Source organism: Geotrypetes seraphini, chromosome 5, assembly GCF_902459505.1.
Source record: "Geotrypetes seraphini chromosome 5, aGeoSer1.1, whole genome shotgun sequence".
Lineage (NCBI taxonomy): Eukaryota > Metazoa > Chordata > Amphibia > Gymnophiona > Dermophiidae > Geotrypetes > Geotrypetes seraphini.
In genome coordinates, this window is record NC_047088.1 from 28,180,164 (window position 1) to 28,201,103 (window position 20,940).

The 20,940-nt window shown below is 45.0% G+C and overlaps 1 protein-coding gene across 3 annotated transcripts in view; it reads left to right on the forward strand.

Annotated features, from left to right (window-relative positions):
- The window catches only part of UPF3B (UPF3B regulator of nonsense mediated mRNA decay), a 46,366-nt gene that overhangs the window by 18,707 nt on the left and 6,719 nt on the right, over window positions 1-20,940 (forward strand). For all 3 annotated transcript variants that reach the window (XM_033945537.1, XM_033945536.1, XM_033945535.1), the window contains 2 exons: window positions 12,491-12,534; window positions 13,157-13,348. In XM_033945537.1, the coding sequence (XP_033801428.1) occupies window positions 12,491-12,534; window positions 13,157-13,348 (236 nt within the window). The remainder of the gene's footprint in view (window positions 1-12,490; window positions 12,535-13,156; window positions 13,349-20,940) is intronic.

A 20,940-nucleotide genomic window follows, 5' to 3' on the forward strand; every position in this document is an offset into this window, starting at 1 on the left:
TTTTAATTATTATTATTGTAAATTTATAGGCAGTATATCAAGCCAATAAACGAGATGAAATGATCTAAAATGATCTTGCAGAAGGGGAAATAGGTTGCTTACTGCCTGAGTGTATTTGGTTTTCTCGGACTGCTATGTCCTGTATTAAACATTTGAGAGAGAGGGCCAGCTGACCAAAGTATTCATTCATTGCCATAACATAGAAAACCCTTGGTATGCCTGGCTCTGGGTAATTTGCAAATGTTAACCCACATGGAGCAGGACTTCTGAAGGATGGGCGATCTGTTGTAGATAAAGGATCTGCTGCATTAGTAGTCGTGAGACTTTCGTGATGCAGTCATCCTCTGTGAAGGTCTCCCTTCAGCCTGAACTTTCTTATCTCTATTCTGTTTTTTATAATTGCAGTTTATAATTCAGCTGTTGTGTTGTGGTGGTTTGTTGGGGTTTTTTTTAAATTAAATTTAATGTCCCCAGTCATCTGTTATACTTGGTCCTTTATCTGATAATTCTGTTGTGCTGTTTGCTTTGGCTTGTGCTCTACTTGATTAACATTACCAAGCAGATGGGGCAGAGCTTTAGCTTTTGCTCTGCTTTTGGGCAGAACTGGATGGGGAGGTTGGAAGAACTTTGTTGTGATTTTTAGTTTTCACAAAAAAAAAATGTTTGTGTGAATTTGCAGAGTTTAACACAAAATCTATATCCCTCAGAGCTATTTGAATATACTGTAGGCACTATTTAATACCGATTTGGGGTCTAAGATATTTGACTTTGTTATAAGTGATCTCATGTTAAGCCATGTTATTAGGTCTATATTGTATTTTATTTATTTTTATTATGTTTTATACAATCGCCTCACAATGTAATTCTTAGAAATACAGAAATATGGTAACAATAATTCAGCAAGTGAAAATTAATATTCACTATCGCTCACATATCAAAGGCAATTGAGACCAAGAAAAGGAAATTTAAATTTTAAAAGATGTTTTTTTTCAGAGCAGAAACCTAATTAGGGAAAATGTCTCAGCCAGCTCTGCAGTATACATTATGTAGAGACAATCATGCAATCACTTTCAGTTCTTTTTTAGAAACCACAAAATTCAATAAATGTCCTAAAAAAAATATAACAGTACAAACAAGGAAATCACAAAGACATTCCCAGAACCTGCACCATAAGGCACAAACCCAGAAACTTCTGCTGTCTTTCTGGGTACACTTAGAAATATCAGGAAATATTCTGACTTTGGAACCCAAAAACATTTGATTCATATAACGAAGAAACAATTTCAGAACAACATTCCTGTCCAAATCTAAAGCAAAGGTCACAAAGATGACTCCAAAAATTCAGTTAAATTTAATCCCATTTCAGATGATACATTTGGGCTAGCTCTGTCCCATGGCTTTGACAGATAAATAGTAAGCCTTTTCCTTGTTATATATGTGAACATGAACATTCAGAGCTCTCTTCACATTAGAAATCTCAGAAGAAATATTAGTAGCCACTTCTATCGAAGAATTCAACATTTGTATGGCATCCCATAGTGCATCCAAAGTCACTATATTCGTCCTTGAGCACAGACACCACTTCTACAGTCATTCCTTTCTCTGAGGGAGTTGGTAATTTCTGCTCCTCTGAGTCTTCCCCTTGTCCAACGATGTTCCTGGGTTGAAATCCAAAGTCAGAAGGCCCTCCAAGTGAGACCCGGTAAAGATTCCTTCCTGGGCAAATCACTACCTCCACTGGCACTGGAAAAATGTCCTGGTTGTGGCAGGGCCAATACAAGAGCGGGGCTCAGGGAGACCCTGTCTATACTGCTGCCAGATGAATCCCACCAACAGATGAGCTGAAGAGTCCACTTTACCTGAACAAGTCGAAGTACAAAAGCCTTCTAAATTGAACTGCTTCAGCTGCGGGGTAGAAGTCTGTGCAGGAGGGAACTGACACACTTTCCCCCTTCTCTTCCCCATCACTAAACAAAAGGGAGGCCACCAAAGCCTTCAACTTCGATAAGCCATGGAGCTCCGGCTCGAGCAACTGTTCATAACACCATCTTAGTCTTCATGTGGGACACTCTTCATCCCTGAGGAGAAACCAGTCTAATAATGGGAGCCCTACAACATAACCCTCCGAGTCATTGAAACACACAAGCCCCTCCACCACTACAAGTAATGCCAATATAATGCCGATATAAGAAAAAACACCACCATAAAAAAACCCCTTCGGAGGGGTCGGTAGTGTTTTTAAATGAACCAGTAACATGTAAAAAAAAATTTGCATATTTCCACAACATCTTACAAGTTAGTGAATCCTCTTCCTGGTGATAAATAAATAAGATATATATAAAAAAATAAAGGGAAAGCTAAGTAAATAGCAAGAGACATCTTTGAAAGTACTAAGTGCCACTACCTGAAATGTAACTGTGGCCTTTTTTCCTCCAGAATAAAGAAATTTTGCTTTACTAAGGGGAAATCACAGTGTCTTTTTAGTAATTATTAGATATTAATGGTCCCATTGGATATAAATTAGACTTTTAGAGCAGGCTGAAAAATCCTGATCCCTTGGATATCTGTAATTAACCCAGGCATATCCTGGAGAATGAAATTCGGTGGGTTATACCTGAATTTGATCCCAGATTTTTCTAATATTCAGAGTAGACATTTTCAGTCTCTGGGTTCCAGGGGACTTGTAAGAGAAGAATAAAAGCATGGCTATGGTTACTAAATCAGGGTGCTCAAAAAGGATAAGGCAGAGCAGCAGGATGAGAGCTGTGTGTGGCTTGTAGCATTAACGGTAGGGAACAGCACATACTGTACTGGAAATTTGTGTGCTGGGTACTGTTTGGTTATAGTTGGAGAGAGATCTGAATGGAAACAGCAACCACAGATTAAGGCACAGGTGTCAAACTCAAGGCCCGTGGGCCAAATCCCCCTGGTCGTTGTATGCAGCCCTCGGTCTGATGCCCCCAGTTTTACCTTGTGACTGGCTCCCTCCTCCTCACAGCCATAATGTGCACGGAGCCACGTGCAGCGGCTCCTTGTGCGTCCCACATTTCAGAAGCATTCCCTCTGATGTTGCAACGTCAGAGAGAAGGCTTCCGATTCAGGTGCAGGACGCATGAGGAGTCGCATGCGGCAATGTGCACACTACGGCTGTGAGGAGGGAGCCTGCCATAAGATGACACCGAGGGGCATTGGACCGTGGGCCGCATAAAACGGCCAGGTTTGAGCCGGCCAGAAGGTTAGACACCCGCCGGAGGGAGGCACAGCTTGGAGGGAGGGAGACAACAAAGGTAGGGGGAATGCTTTTACTTTCAAGTTAGTGTCTGAATTGAGCTTTGAACATTTTAATCTGCTATCTTTTGCACTGCTCAGGAAGAAATAAATTTGTTTCTTTTTCTCTGGGGGTTGTACTGCATGCAGAATCTTGAATCTTAGGGTGTTTTTTAAAATATACAGTCAAACCTTGGTTTGCGAGTGTTTTGCAAGATGAACAAAACATTCTCGCAAAGCGTGACTCGCAAACCAAGCGTTGACATGATTTGTGAGCATTGCTTCCTCCCGCGCGTGAACCTGCATGCCCCCCCCCCCGTTCACGAACCAGCATCCTCCGCTCGCCCGCCCGCCCGCCCAGAAGCCGTACCTCATCTGGCACCAGCACGCAGCCCACAGAATCTCAGAGAGAGCAAGAGCCAGAAGGCACTGAGCATGCGCAAATGCTCAAGGCCCAGGCAACAGGAAGGATCTTCATTCACCGGCACCAGCATGTCCTGGGGCTGCGTGCCGGTGCCAGATGGGATAAGGCTTCTGTTTGGGCTGGCGGGGCATGCTGATTTCACGCGGGGGAGAGCGATGCTGGTTCTTTGGGGGGGGGGGGAGCAGCGCTGGTGGCCTCGGGGGGGGGGGGGAACGAATCAAGCGAGTTTCCTTTACTTCCTATGGGGAAACTTGCGTTGATATACGAACAATTTGGTTTACGAGCATGCTTCTGGAACGAATTATGCTTGTAAACCAAAGTTCCACTGTATTAGTACTTTTATTTTTTGGTCCCATATTTGCATAGGGGTTATCTGTGTTCTGGTAGGAATGAATGTTGAGAAGCATACAGTGTGCTTTATGTAGTTTAATTTTGTGGTTAACCATTATGTGTAATAAGATTATGTTGTGTGTGTGTATGTATATATATATATATATATATGAAAAATGAATGGAAAAAATTGAGTTATAATTAGTATTACACTTCTTCCTCCGTATTCGCAGTTTCAGCAATCGCGGTTTCGATTATTTGCGGTTTTTAGCTTGCTGGCTCCTCCCCCCAAATTACATCAGCGTGCATAGTGAAATCGCTGATTCCAAGCGTTTACAGAGAAAATCGCTGATTCCCAGCACTTTCTTCACCGTGTTTTGCCTCTCCTTCAGGAACAGGCCAGGTCTCCCACCATGTTATTTGCGGTTTCACCATATTCACAATGGTTTTTAATAGAAAAACAGCGAATAACATGTGAAAAAGTTATTTGCGGTTTTTCTGTATTCGCGGGTCTGTTAATCCCTTATCACAGCGAATATGAAGGGAGAAATATATCATGGGGGCGGGGTCTGGGCAGGGTCTGGCCCGCGACTTAGCCTGTGTTTGGATTGAGTTTGACACCCCTGGATTAAGGCATCAGAAACTGCCTCCACTCCATTCGACAGTACCCTGTCTGTTCCCATCTGCTCGGTTTCTTTAGATGAACTCTTATTTATAGTCTTTAAATAGTATGATTTGTGCAAGCATCTATTTTACTTGCATGCCCAGCTTCATAAAGGTTTGCTTAGAAAATGATGAGAATGTTATAACCCAGTTTGATGTTTTTGTTTATTTGAAATTCGTCCTGGAAGCAGTTTAGTATTTTTGCTTGTTTTATTGTGTATGTATTTTTTGTTTTTTGGCTTGGGTAAAAGTGGTTTCTAAATAATAAATATAAATCCAGTGATCAGTGATGCGGCAGGGGGAAGGCCGCGCTGCTGCTGTTTTGGAGGCCTCGGAGCAGAGGTATGTCAGTCTCCTGGTGGGAGGGTCAGTGGGGTTCTGCTGCACAGGGGGATGGGAGGGAGGGAGGGATAGAAAGATGGTGCAGAGGGAAGGGCTGGCCCCAGTGAGGAAAACTGCGAAGCAACCCGTTCACAGTGCTGCTGCCGCCGCTGTTTTTGGAGGCCTCAGAGCGGAGGTATGTCAGGTCTCACCGGGGTGGGGGTTGCTGAATTGATGAGCCTGATTTTTTTTTTTTTTTTTTACAGTGAATCAGGCAGCACTAGTGTCAGGGATGGAGTCAGGTGGGAGCTTTAGGGGGTCGATCTTAACTAGGGCTTATTTTGGGGGTAGGGCTTATATTAGGTGCATCTTTAAAAATCATGCTAGGGCTTATTTTCGGGATAGGTCTTAATTTTGGGGAAACACAGTAGTAATGTGGCATTTCCTTTCCAAAGTGGTTAATAAATCCCAATAGATTAGGATTTATTTATCACAAATGCAGAGAGACCAATTACATGAACCAGTAACACCCACTGAAGTTCTAGGGGCTATCAAATCCTTATCCCTTGGGAAAGATCTGGGTTTAGATGGTCTGTCAGTAGAGGGGGGGGTTTGGGGGGAGGGGGTTAAACTAGATCTTCGTTGTTGAATTAGTCCCTCTGCCTTTTAGGATAATTTACAGAATACAGTCTGATGAACCCATTCCCAGATCAAGTGGGATTAGACGCACTGTGGCAGGCCTTGGACAATATTTGCAGAATGATTGATTTAATAGACATTTTATAGAAACGTCTTATCTTACTAAGAATTTGAGGCAGAAAAAGCATTTTATAAAATCTACTTGGAGTTCCTAGATTCTGTTCTATCAAAAGTAGGGTAGTTGATTAGTTCAGAAAATGGGCATGTGGACAGTATTTAGACTCTAGAGCTTATGTTAAGATAAATGGGAAACTGGAGGATGGAACATCTAGTGAGATCATCAAGTTCGCAGATGACATAAAGCTATGCTGGGCAATCAAATCACAGAAGGATTGGAGCCGATTGGAGAATTGGGCAGATAAATGGCAGATGAAGTTTAATGTGGAAAAATGCAAAGTGATGCACTTAGGCAGAAAAAACAAGGAACACAAGTATAATATGCAACTCTGGGAAAAACCGAACAGGAAAAGGACCTGGGCGTATTAATCGATAGGACCCTGAAGCTGTCGGTGCAATGTGCAGCGTCAGCGAAGAACACGAATAGAATGCTAGGCATGATAAAGAAGGGAATCATGAGTAGATCGGAGAAAGTAATACTACCGCTTTATAGAGTGATGGTCAGACCACACTTGGAATACTGCGTCCAACATTGGTTTCCATACCTAAAGAAGGATTTAAAAATACTCGAGAGGGTACAGAGACGAGCAACGAAGCTAATAAAGGGCATGGAGAACTTGAAATATGAGGAACGACTTAAGAGATTAGGATTGTTCTCCCTTGAGAAGAGGAGACTACGAGGGGATGTGATCGAGACTGTCAAAATACTGAAAGGAATCGACCAAATAGAGCAGGATAAAAAATTATTTACAATGTCCAATGTGACAGTTCAGGACAAATATTAGGACAAGTTCAGGACAAATATTAGGAAGTTCTGCTTCACGCAACGAGTGGTGGACACCTGGAATGCTCTCCCAGAAGAGGTAATTGAGGAATCCACCGTTCTAGGGTTTAAGGGTAAGTTAGATGTACATCGCCTTATGAGAAGCTTAGAGTGATATGGGGACTAACACTATGCCAGAGTACACCTGGCAGGGCCTCCGCGTTTACGGATCGCCGGACTTGATGGACCTAGGGTCTGTTCCGGAGATGGCACTACTTATGTTCTTATGTTATGTTAAACATTGGTAGTTCAGATATGTCCTCTCTTAGGAGGCATCTCTGTCTAATCTCCCTTCCATCATCACCAATTCACCCTAGTAATGGATTCATATATTAAGGGGATTCAATTTATGTATGCAGGAGTTCAAGATGGGTCCATTTGCAGATGGCATTTTGTTGTCTTTAACATCCCCAACAACCAGCCTGCCAAATTTGATTAAAGATACAGATAAGTACTTTAAAGTCTCTGGTTTCAAAGTCAGTAAAGGGAAAGCTGGAGTGTTTTATTCTAGACACTGTTGGGAGCTTTGTTTGACACCATAGCTTAAAGTTTCTGTTGTACATTTTTTATGTATGTTGATTTTAATTTTTAAGCGATTGGTAAGGATATGGATTTTCAGTTATCTTGACCTATGCCAATCAGTGAAAACCTAATCTTTCAACCAGGTTTGGGCCTAGTGTCTAAAAATGGTGAGGTCAAGTTAATAAGTGTGAGAAACTTTCTTGCACCTGTACATCCAGATGACAATGGACCCTGATGCAGGTAGACACTCTGAAACATAGCCTGTTAGGTCCTTTCTTTATGAATCTTATGTACATGATTGAATTCTCAGTAAATACTGCTGAATCACATAGACCTTTTTTCAGAGGTTTTTTTGGTTTGGTGATCTCTGCTCTTTTTTTCATTTATATTAATCTAAATGGAGCCACACTACATATTGTGAAGAACTCATTCCCTTTCAGGTGAATGAAGATCATAAAATCCCTGGGGATTCATTTGACCAAAGCACAGGCGGGGTTGTTCAATTCTAACTACCCCAAACTATTTAAAGAAATGGGAACGACTGATGTTATATCTTGGTTTGGTAAGAACCATTATTAAAATGAACATACTTCCTGAAAATGGTACAGCCGTCTAGGATCTTCCAGTTTCAGTTCCCAGGAAGAATGTCCTGTTTTCCCTTCAGGACAAGCAGTTTAAATTTATTTGGAACAATAAAAGACCTGGAATTTCAAGGCAGCTACTTTTTTAAAGATAGGAAATTGGGGTTTGGATTCCAGACTTGTATCACTATCATAAAGCAACAGTCTAGAGCTGTGATGAGTGATTTCAGAACCATGAACATAAGCAATAGATAAAAACTGTTGTTGGTGGTGGACACATAACATTTTTTTTGATAAGGCTACCTAAAAATTACAGAACCTTTGAAGGAGGGAATCTGCCCCACAGTTAACCATACCCTGGGATAACTGAAAATCCATATCCTTACAAATTTTGTCTTGACCTATGCCATCGGTGAAAACCTAATCTTTCAACCAGGTTTGGGCCTAGTGTCTAGAAATGGTGAGGTCAAGTTAATAAATGTGAAAAACTTTCTTGCACTTGTATTTCTACGCTCCTTAACTAATAGCATAGAAAAACTGATTGCATAGAAAAATAAGGCCATTTGTAAGTAGGGGTGGTGGTGGTTTGAAGGCCCTTTTAGGGGAACAGATTAGAGATGCAGCAGTTTACTTAATGAAAGATAAATGTGTCTGCCGTCGGTTATGTGGGAGTGTGGGGTAGTGGTTAGAGCTACAGCCTCGGCACCCTGAAGTTGTGGTTCTAGCCCTGCGCTATTCCTTGTGACCCTGGGCAAGTCACTTAATCTTCCACTGCTCCTGGTACATTAGATAAACTGTGAGCCCACCAGGACAGATAGGGAACATGCTTGAGTATCTGATTTGTAACCCATTCTGAGCTCCTTTGGGAGGATGGGCTAAAAAATTGAATGACTAAATAAATTATATCCTGCCAAATCCTCACAAGTGGAGTTCTAGGCAAGTTACAGATAAGTCTAAAAAACTACAGTGTTAGTATATTCCCCTGTGTTCAGCCTGGACAATTGGACTCCCCATTTGTGTAACATTGGTAACTTGGGACATTTTTTTCTCTTTCTTTCTTTTTTTTCTCCTGGTCTTACATATTTACTTAGTTGTTTAGCTGTAATAGAGGAATGGGATGGGAACTTTAATTGGGATGAATAGTCTTTGTATTCAGTAGAGGATTTTTTTTATTTTTACAATCCTAACTTTGTTGCTTCAAGGACTATAGGGATATTAGATATACAGTAAAACCTTGGATTGCAAGTAACTAGGTTTGCAAGTGTTTTGCAAGACAAGCAAAACATTTTAATAAATTTTGACTTGGTATACAAGCAATGTCTTGCAATACAAGTATATACAGTATACAAACATCACAACTGAGCCGATGGTTCGTCTTTCTCTGACGCTGCAAGAGTGTAGTGACTGTTCTAAACGAGCAAAGTCTTGCAATACGAGTACATACAGTATACACGCATCACATCATCACAACTGAGCCGATGGTTCTACTCTCTCCGACGCTGCAGGAGTGTGGCGACAGCTATATTAGTGACAGGAAAAGAAACAAAGATGGGATAGTACGCCTGAAGCAATCGGACGGTAACTTTGCGGAATCAGATTCTGAGAAGGCAGAACTACTAAACAAATACTTTTGTTCAGTGTTCACTGGCGAAGCGCCGGGAGCTGGTCCACAGCTGCAGACGGTAGATAACCAGAAAGACCCGTTTCAAGATTTCGAATTTACGCCCAGTAGCGTCTATGACGAACTATCAAGACTCAAAGTAAACAAAGCCATGGGACCGGATAACCTACACCCCAGAATGCTCAGGGAGTTAAGGGAAGTCCTGGCAGAACCATTATCTGTTCTTTTCAATCTTTCCCTAAGCACAGGAAGGGTCCCCTTGGACTGGAAAACCGCCAACGTAATCCCACTCCACAAAAAGGGCTGCAGGACAGAGACAGCAAACTACAGACCAGTGAGTCTCACGTCTATAGTGTGTAAACTCATGGAAACACTGATCAAACAGAATCTTGACACAATCCTAGACGAAGAAAAACTGCGTGATCCACACCAACACGGGTTAACCCAGGGTAGATCCTGCCAATCCAATCTGATTAGCTTTTTTGACTGGGTTACTAGACAACTGGACGCCGGAGAGTCACTGGACGTGGTATATTTGGACTTCAGTAAAGCATTTGATAGCGTCCCTCATCGAAGATTACTGAACAAGCTGAAATCGATAGGATTAGGAGACACTCTAACTACATGGGTTGAGGATTGGCTGAGCGGTAGACTTCAGAAGGTGGTGGTGAACGGTACCCCATCCGAAGCATCGGACGTGATCAGTGGAGTGCCGCAGGGCTCGGTCCTGGGCCCGATTCTATTTAACTTATTCATAAGAGATATGACGCAAGGACTTAGAGGAAAAGGTATCACTGTTCGCCGACGACGCCAAACTTTGCAACATAGTAGGCAAAAGCTTATTACCTGATAATATGACACACGACCTACTGTTGCTGGAACAATGGTCAACTACTTGGCAGCTAGGCTTCAATGCTAAAAAATGCAAGATAATGCACCTGGGTAAGAGAAACCCGCGTAGAACTTATGTACTAAATGGTGAGACCTTGGTTAGGACCACGGCGGAACGCGACCTAGGGGTGATCATTAGTGAGGACATGAAGGTTGCCAATCAAGTGGAGAAGGCTTCCTCCAGGGCAAGACAAATGATGGGGTGTATCCGCAGAGGTTTCGTCAGCAGGAGACCTGAAGTTATGATGCCTTTGTACAGAGCCATGGTGAGGCCTCACTTGGAGTACTGTGTTCAGTTTTGGAGACCACACTACCGAAAGGACGTGCTGAGGATCGAGTCGGTTCAGCGAACGGCCACCAGGATGGTCTTGGGGCTCAAGGATCTCACGTATGAAGAAAGATTAAAAAATTGCGGCTGTACTCACTTGAGGAAAGAAGAGAACGGGGAGATATGATTGAAACATATAAGTACATCACGGGACGCATCGAGTCAGAAGATGATATCTTCTGGCTCATGGGACCCTCGACCACCAGAGGGCATCCGCTGAAAATCAGGGGAGGGAAGTTTCATGGCGACTCCAGGAAGTACTTCTTCACCGAAAGAGTAGTGGATCATTGGAACAGACTCCCACTCCAGGTGATAAAGGCCAGCAGCGTGACGGATTTTAAGAGAAAATGGGATCCTCACGTGGGATCTTTAAGGGAGTAAATTCAGGGGAGGAGATACTTGGAATGGGCAGACTTGGTGGGCTATAGCCCTTTTCTGTTGCTTTTTTCTATGTTTCTATGTTCTAAACGAGTGAGGTTTGCAATATAAGTGCATATAGTATTTTGTATTAAAGTTTTTGGGTTGTAGAACGAATCGTCTGAGTTTCCATTATTTCCTTGTTTTTGAATTCTTTATTCATTTTTGCATAGTACAACAAGTGTAGTAGATAAAATCATATGAACTTATAAATACACACTTGATTAACTCTCATATAACACTTTAAGTACAACATTTCATTACAAATTCATATTCTATAATATTTTGAATATTATGTAATACACCTAATATTTAAACTATTCTTATTAAATAGAAAATCCTCCCATCACAGTATTACATACAAGTACCATTACAATGAAACTATTGATATATTCATATATTAAAAAATAAAACCCACCCAATTCCCCTCTAATCAAATATCTTACCTTGGGAAAAATTTATCATTCATAACAAAAATCTGTTAATGTTCCCCAATGGTCTCATATTTTTCCATTATTTCCTATAGGGAAATTCGATTTGATATATGAGTGCTTTGGGTTACAAGCATGCTTCTGGAACGAATTGTGCTCGCAAACCAAGGTTTTACTGTAGTTTTGTTGGTGTTATATGTGTTAATTAAATGTACAAGCTTTACTCATTTTGAAACTTTGTATATTTTGCTGAATCTAAATAAAAAAGACCTCTTTAAACGTTTTTTTTAAAGGTAGAAACTTGAAAGAAACACCTACCTTATCCTCTACAGAACTCCTTTCTCTGCTTCCATGTGCACGAAACTAACACCCACTCCCTCCATTTACTAAACCACACTGAATGCTCCACGCTGCTTCCAACACTCATAGAGTTCCCATATTAACTGAATAACATAACATAAAAAATGTCTTTATATACCAAAAAACTGTGAAGTTCTATATGGTTAACAAAACAGAAAAAATACTGAACAATCTCAGCAAAAATACAAAGCATTAAACTTTTAAAAATTTAGCAAATAAATAGGTCTTTTAACAATTTTTCTAAAATGCAGATAAGAAAAAAGAAAATGTCAAACAACTAAAATCTTTATCCCAAGTTGCAGTCTGGAGTGAGAGTATCATTGAAAATGGAAAAACAAATAAAGCAATTTTACACTGTGAGTGTCTTGAAACTAGCGAATACAAAATGAGCCACTAAATAATTAGGTTCAAGACCATGCACCTTATAGCATAAACAACCAAACTTAAACATAACTCTCACCTCAACTGGTAACCAATGCAATTTGAGACATGATCTGTTGTTTTTAAGATTACACATTATTCATTGCACTGCAATTTGCTTGATTTTTAATCTGTGAAGATTTTTTTTGATTGCCTGCAAGATGAAATTATATTGCAGTATTCCAGAATGCTAAAAGATTGTACCAGTAGTCTAAAGGAAGAAGTGTTTGAAATATGATCTAATCATTGATTTAATTTGTTTTCCTTTTATGTAGCTAAAAAGACAACACCACTTTTGAACTTCTTGAAGAACAGACAGGTATGATTTCTACAGTAATGCCTTTCCAGTTTGCAAAATGTATGTATGTGAGAAACTGGGCCTTTTCTCCCTCGAACAGAGGAGATTGAGAGGGGACATGATCGAAAACATTCAAGGTACTTAGTAGATAAGGACAGGTTGTTCACCCTCTCCAAGGGAACGAGAGGGCACTCTCTAAAATTGAAAGGGAATAGATTCTGTACGAACATAAGGAAGTTCTTCCTCACCCAGAGAGTGGTAGAAAACTGGAACGCTCTTCAGCAGTCTGTCATAGGGGAAAACGCCCTCCAGGGATTCAAGACAAAGTTAGACAAGTTCCTGCTGAACCAGAATATACACAGGTAGGGCTAGTCTCAGGGCACTGGTCTTTGACCAGAGGGCCGCTGTGTGAGTGGACTGTTGGGCACGGTGGACCACTGGTCTGACCCAGCAGCAGCAATTCTTATGTTCTTATTAGGCAGTGTATGTCTATTTATTTTAGCTCCATTTGTGGGATATTAACTTGTCACCAGTTTCCTTTACAAATAAGTTGAACAAACTTGTATGACATATTTTACTAAACCTTGTAGACGTTTCGTTGTTCACATGTCAGTATCTACATCTCTGGTTTTTTTTTTCTAAGAGAATAAGAGAAGAAAAAAGAGAAGAGAGGAGGAGGAGGGAACTGGAAAGAAAACGACAGCGGGAAGAAGAGAGGAGGAAATGGAAAGATGAAGAAAGAAGGAAAAGGAAAGAAGCAGAGAAGCTGAAGAAAGTAGAGAAAGGCCTGGCGGAGACAGAAAGAGAGAAATCAAAGGATGAACCCAAGATTAAGGTCTGTATTGTTTTCCTTTTTGAAGAGGTCACTTGGTAGAACATTGTCTCTTAGCATTAAGGCTCAAATTCTGTAACTGGCGCCTAATGTTAGGCACCTATTTTGGAGGCGCCTAAAGCCCAATTAAGCTTTTTAATCAGCAATAATTGAAACTTAGGCACCCATCAAGAAAGAGCGATTCTGTAACAAGGCACCTAACATGCATAGCGCCTATTTGAAGGTCGCCTAAATTTTTAGAGGCGCCTGTTACAGAATCGCTGCTCTTAAGCGCTCGCATGGGCGCCTAAGTTGGCCTATTTATTGGGGGCCTCAAAAATAAGTGCCGCTCAGCGTGATTCATTAAACAGCACCCAATTTTACTTGAATTGCGCTGAACGGTGCCTAATTCGGCACCTAACTTTTGGGCGCTTCTTATAGAATTTGCCTCTCAGAGCCAGCCGTGTTTGATATCCAGGTCCCTTGATCCTCAGACTGGCTGAACTTTTGGATGTTACTTGCAGAATCTGTAGCTCCTATGGAGGAAGGGCTCCTGACCCATTGGCTAATATAGGACACACTGGATTGGGCCCCAGTGGGATTTTGTTATGAGGGCTAAGAACAGGGGTCTCAAAGTCCCTCCTCGAGGGCCACAATCCAATCGGGTTTTCAGGATTTCCCCAATGAATATGCATGAGATCTATGTACCTGCGCTGCTTTCAATGAATATTCATTGGGGAAATCCTGAAAACCCGACTGGATTGTGGCCCTCAAGGAGGGACTTTGAGATCCCTGGCTAAGAAGGTGAGCTGGGGAGTGGAAATATGAGGAAAACCTGCTGGCCTGTGTATGAAGGCTTACAGTGCCCAGCCTAGTACACTTCTCCCTCCGTATTCGTGGGGGTAGAGGCAGAACCGGCCTGCGAATGCGGAGAAATTGCAAATAACTATTTCTATGTACTTGCCCAGACTCTGCTCAGCTTTGCACTCTTCGCCACCCTCCTCAGCAGCTGTTTAAAAATACGAGGACTGTTTCTAATTCCCCCTTGTGCCATGGAAGGGGAGAAAGGGAGGCAGGGGGAGGAAGGAAGCTTTGCTGTTTGTCGCGTGCACCTCAGCCCTGTTCCAGGAAAAACCTGCCTCACCGCGTGCATGCTGCATTCTGGGAGCCAGCAGGGAGAGGGAGACGAAACGGGCTGTTTGGACATAGCCAATCAGAGACGGAGAGCCAGGGCCGGAAGGGGCGTGATGACACCGATTGGCAGCCACCCTAGCCAATAAGATGTCAGCACTCCGGGGCTAACTCCACGACAGGAAGGAAGAGGGAGGGATGAAAGGCTTGACAATCGGAGCTTTCTGCAAGCCAAAGGCAAGAGAAACAGCGTGCCGTCCGACAGCCAGGCTAGGAAAAAGAAAGCTCATTGCTGTGGGCGTGGGACCAGGGCGGGGGAAAGCCAATAAAACAAAAAATGTGACTAATCAAAATTGCGAGTGTAGAAACCGTGAATACGGAGGGAGAAGTGTAAACCTGTTCTGAGCTACATGCTCACATTGCAGTTGCTGGGCAAGAAAGCACAGTTACTTACCGTAACAGGTGTTATCCAGGGACAGCAGGCAGATATTCTTAACGTATGGGTGACGTCACCGACGGAGCCCCGATACGGACCTTTTTAACTAGAAAGTTCTAGTTGGCCGCACCGCGCATGCGCGAGTGCCTTCCCGCCCGACGGAGGAGTGCGTGGTCTCCAGTTAAGATAAGCCAGCTAAGAAGCCAACCCGGGGAGGTGGGCGGGTCGTAAGAATATCTGCCTGCTGTCCCTGGATAACACCTGTTACGGTAAGTAACTGTGCTTTATCCCAGGACAAGCAGGCAGCATATTTTTAACGTATGGGTGACCTCCAAGCTAACAGAGAGGGAGGGGGGATGGTTGGCCATTAGGAAAATAAATTCTGTAACACAGATTGACCAAAGTGTCCATCCCGTCTGGAGAAAGTATCCAGACAGTAGTGAGTGGTGAATGTGTGAACTGAAGACCAAGTGGCCGCCTTGCAGATTTCCTCAATAGGCGTGGAACGGAGGAAAGCCACAGAAGCAGCCATAGCTCTGACCCTATGGGCCGTGACAGCTCCTTCCAGTGACAGGCCGGCCCGAGCATAACAGAACGCAATACAGGCGGCAAGCCAATTGGATAGCGTCCGTTTAGAGACAGGACGACCCAGGCGGTTGGGATCGAAGGACAGAAAAAGCTGAGGAGAGGAGCGGTGAGCCCTGGTACGGTCAAGGTAGTATGCAACGGCACGCTTACAATCCAGCGTGTGTAACGCTTGTTCCCCAGGATGAGAATGGAGTTTTGGGAAGAAGACAGGCAGCACAATGGACTGGTTGAGGTGAAAGGCTGAAACCACCTTGGGGAGGAATTTAGGATGGGTACGCAGAACCACCTTGTCATGGTGAAAAACAGTGAACGGTGGATCGGCGACCAGTGCATGCAGCTCACTGACCCTCCTGGCAGAGGTGATGGCAATGAGGAAAAGCACCTTCCATGTGAGAAGTTTGAGCGAAGTAGTAGCAAGAGGCTCAAAGGGAGGTTTCATGAGGGCTGACAAAACCACATTGAGATCCCAGACGACCGGAGGAGGCTGTAGGGGTGGTTTGATATTGAAGAGGCCTCTCATGAACCGGGAAACCAGAGGGTGAGCCGTGAGAGGTTTTCCGAGGATAGGCTCATGAAAAGCAGTGATGGCACTGAGGTGGACTCTGATTGAGGTAGACTTGAGACCAGCATTGGACAGAGAGAGCAAATAATCCAGTACGGTCTCCACCGCCAATGAGGTGGGATTGTGATGATGCAGGAGGCACCAGGAGGAAAACCGGGTCCACTTCTGATGGTAACATTGGAGTGTGGTGGGTTTCCTGGAGGCATCCAAAATGCGACGGACAGGCTGAGACAGGTTCTCTGGAGAGGTCAGCCCGAGAGAAACCAAGCTGTCAGGTGGAGGGAAGACAGATTGGGATGCAGTAGAGACTGACGCTGCTGTGTAAGCAGAGTAGGAAATACAGGAAGAGGAATGGGCTCCCTGGAGCTGAGCTGAAGCAGGAGGGAGAACCAGTGCTGTCGGGGCCACCGAGGGGCGATGAGAATCATGGTGGCCCTGTCCTTGCGGAGTTTGAACAAGGTCCGCAACATCAGAGGAAGTGGAGGAAAGGCATAAAGGAACCGATCCGTCCAGTCGAGCAGGAATGCATCCGGGGTCAGACGATGCGGAGAGAAGAGTCTGGAACAGAACTGGGGCAGCTGATGGTTGTGAGGAGCTGCAAATAGGTCCACCTGCGGAGTGCCCCAGCGAGCAAAGATGGAGTGGAGTGTGGGAGGGTCCAGAGTCCACTCGTGAGGTTGAAGGATGCGGCTGAGATTGTCGGCCAGGGAGTTCTGTTCGCCCTGGATATAGACAGCCTTGAGGAAGAGACTGCGGGCCGTGGCCCAGGTCCAGATGCGGAGGGCCTCCTGACAAAGGAGGTGAGATCCGGTGCCGCCTTGTTTGTTTATGTAGTACATGGCGACTTGGTTGTCTGTGCACAGGAGAAGAACCTGAGGGCAGAGAAGGTGCTGGAAGGCCTTGAGAGCATAAAACATGGCTCTGAGTTCCAGGAAATTGATGTGATGCCGACGCTCCTGAGGGGTCCAGAGTCCCTGGGTGCGGAGATCGTCCAAGTGAGCCCCCCATGCATAGGGGGAAGCATCCGTGGTTATGACCATGGAATGAGGGGGTAGATGAAAGAGAAGTCCCCTGGAAAGATTTGAGGAGTTCAACCACCATTGAAGAGATTGCTGAAGAGACGATGTCACAGAGATGGGATGAGAAAGAAGATTCGTGGTCTGTGACCATTGGTTGGCAAGGGTCCATTGAGGTATCCTGAGGTGGAGTCGCGTCAGAGGAATCACATGGACTGTCGAGGCCATGTGGCCCAGAAGGACCATCATTTGCCGAGCAGGGATGGATGGATGGAGGAGCACCTGTCGACAAAGGTGAAGCAGGGTGCGGCGCCGGTCGGCAGGAAGGAATGCCCTCATCTGATTGGTATCGAGAACTGCTCCGATGAACTGAAGGCGTTGTGTGGGGAGCAGATGCGACTTGGGATAATTGATCTCGAATCCCAAGAGATGGAGGAAAGAGATGGTTTGATGAGTGGCTTGCAGTACAAGTGGGGATGTGGTTGATTTCACCAACCAATCGTCCAAGTAGGGGAACACCTGTAGGTTGTGGGACCTGAGAAAAGCCGCTACCACAATCAGGCATTTGGTGAACACTCTGGGTGATGATGCGAGACCAAAGGGCAGTACTTTGTACTGATAGTGGTGATTCTGTATCTGGAATCGAAGGTAGCGACGCGAAGCCTGATGGATTGGAATGTGAGTGTAGGCCTCCTTGAGGTCCAGGGAACATAGCCAGTCGTGTTGAGATAGAAGAGGATAAAGTGTGGCAAGGGAGAGCATTCTGAACTTTTCCTTGACCAAACACTTGTTGAGGTTCCTGAGGTCTAGGATGGGACGAAGATCTCCCGTTTTCTTGGGTACCAGGAAGTAGCGGGAGTAAAATCCCTGACCTCTTTGGTCTGGAGGAACTTCTTCGATGGCATTGAGGAGGAGGAGGGATTGGACCTCCCTGAGGAGGAGTGGAATTTGGGAGGAGTGAGAAGCAGACTCTACGGGAGGATGGTCTACAGGAAGAGTCTGGAACCTTAGTGAGTATCCGTGACGGATGATGTTGAGAACCCACAGGTCTGATGTGATGGCCTCCCAGCGGTTGAGAAAGATGGCGAGGCGACCTCCGATAGGTTGAGGAAGAGGCATCGACGGTTGAAGACTGGCTATGCCCTGGAGAAAGGAGTCAAAAGGGCTGAGGAGGTTTAGTCTGAGGGAGAGGCTTGGTCGCCTGGTGAGACTGAGAGCGAGCCTGGGTGTGCTGTTTTTGGCGAGGCCGACGGGATTGCTGTTGAGGAGGATTAAGCGGCCTAGCAGAGAAGCGACGTTGGTAAGAGGACTGAGGTCTGTATGGTCGCACAGGTGGAGTCTTCTTTTTAGGCTTAATGAGGGTGTCCCATCTCGTCTCATGAGCCGAAAGTTTTTGTGTTGTGGTATCTAGAGACTCCCCAAAAAGTTCATCACCAAGGCAGGGCGCGTTGGCGAGGCGGTCTTGGTGGTTCACATCAAGATCAGACACCCTCAGCCAGGCAAGGCGTCGCATGGCTACTGCCAGTGCAGAAGCTCGGGAAGTGAGCTCGAAGGAATCATAAATCGAGCGCACCATTAATTTTCTGAGCTGAAGGAGGGAGGAAATTTGCTGCTGAAATAGTGGGACATTGCGTTCAGGTACATATTTTTGTAAAGCAGAAAGTTGTTGTACCAGGTATTTCATATAAAATGAAAAATGAAAGGTGTAGTTGTTGGCTCTGTTAGCCAGCATGGCATTCTGGTACAGGCGCTTTCCAAATTTGTCCATTGTCTTTCCCTCTCTGCCAGGAGGGGTGGAGGCATAAACACTGGACCCTTGAGATTTTTTGAGAGTGGATTCTACTAGGAGGCTCTCATGGGGCAATTGGGGTTTATCAAATCCCGGAATAGGGATGACCCGGTATAAACTGTCCAGTTTCCTAGGGGCACCTGGAACAGTAAGGGGATTCTCCAAATTTTTATAAAATGTTTCCCGTAGGATATCATGTACGGGCAGTTTAAGAAATTCCTTGGGAGGTTGGTCGAAGTCCAAGGCTTCTAAAAAGGCCTGGGACTTCTTGGAGTCGGACTCAAGTGGTATGGAGAGAGCCGCAGACATCTCCCGAAGGAATTTAGTGAAGGAGGATTGCTCGGGCTTGGAGGTGGATTCAGCCATGGAGGGTTCCTCATCTGTAGAAGAGGCATCCTCCTCGGTACCGAGTGGGGATTGCTCCCATAAGTCTGGGTCCCTGATGGCCGGCTCAGTATGGCGGGTTTTAGAAAGGGACTTGCCAGATCGCATGGATACGGTGCCGGGAGATGAAGACCGGCGTCGATCCCTGTCCTGGGAGGAGTGGTGCCGATCCCGGTCCCGAGACGACCGGTGTCGATCTAGGGGCCGGGAGGGGTCCTCTGCAGTGCAAGTCTGAAGTGCAGGCTGGGCAGATAAGACCGGCATGGAAGTGTCCATCGGTACCGAGGGGGTGGACACCGGTGGAGTGGTGCGAGGCTCGGGCCGGACCGGTACCGGAAGGAGCGGTGCCAGTAGGGTCGGAAGGAGCTGTTGGAGTTGCTGTTGAAGCTGCTCCTGGAGTTTGTCCTGGAGAATGGCCGAAATGCGGTCCTCCAATGGGGGCACCGGTACCGTTTTAGTTTTCTTCGGTACCACAGGTGCTGCTCAACGCTCCGGCGATGAGGAGGCCGATGACGAGGCACTCACCGAGATCGGAGCGGAGCGTTTACGGGGTCGGCGGGACGCCGGAAGGACCGGGGTCACCGCGGTAACTGGAGGGCGCTCAAGGGAAGTGGAAGGCTTCTTAGCCGGCTTACCTGGCGCTGTCGACCCCGAAGGAAGATCAGGCGTCGTCGATGTGGTCGGTGCCGATTTAGGCGGTGCCGTCGACGTCGGGGCCTGATCCATGGTAGAACCGGTACCGAAAAGAATATTTTGTTGTATTTGCCGGTTCTTGAGAGTGCGTTTCTTAAGGGTAGCACAGCGGGTGCAGGTGTCAGCCCGATGCTCTGGACCCAAACACTGAAGGCACCAGTTGTGTGGGTCAGTTAGAGAGATCGGGCGTGCACACCGCTGGCACTTCTTGAAGCTCGGTTGAGGGGGCATGAAGGGAAACACGGCCTCCGCGAAATCAAACCCGGAGGCTTGGATGATTACAACAGGCCCCGCCGGGGCCGGCTGCAAAAGCAAAGAAAAAAGACACGAGGTTTTTTTTTTTTTTTTTTTTTTAGGAAATTAAATCGAAAGACAAGAAAAATTAGAACAAAAAGGAATCAAAAATCGCGAGCGGGAAGGCAAAAATAGAGTTTTCAACGGCCGTTGAAAGCACATGCGTCTTCTTCGCTCCGCGGAAACGAAGAAACTGGAGACCACGCACTCCTCCGTCGGGCGGGAAGGCACTCGCGCATGCGCGGTGCGGCCAACTAGAACTTTCTAGTTAAAAAGGTCCGTACCGGGGCTCCGTCGGTGACGTCACCCATACGTTAAGAATATGCTGCCTGCTTGTCCTGGGATAAACAAGTTTTTTGGTAAAAAAAAAAAAATTTTAATTGAGGGGTTCATTTAGGTTTTGGGGGTTTTTTTGTTGTTGTGGTGGTGGTTTTTTTTTCTTATATCGGCATTACTGTAATATGTCAGTAATCCTTTGCTGGATAATCAGGTGTTACACCACTGAACTTATCTTACAGTCTCAAGTTTCCTCTTTAACTTTTAAATATAGCTTTCAAATTTAGAAAATACCAGCCCAAGCAGCACAAAGTTAATCTGGTGCTTAGAAATTTTGTGCTAATAAATGGCTCAGTTATGATTGTTCTTCCACACTTCTATTTTCTGTGCCACCTGGGCACTAGACGTTATCACGATGACATACTGGCCAGTTCAGTTTCTTGTGCT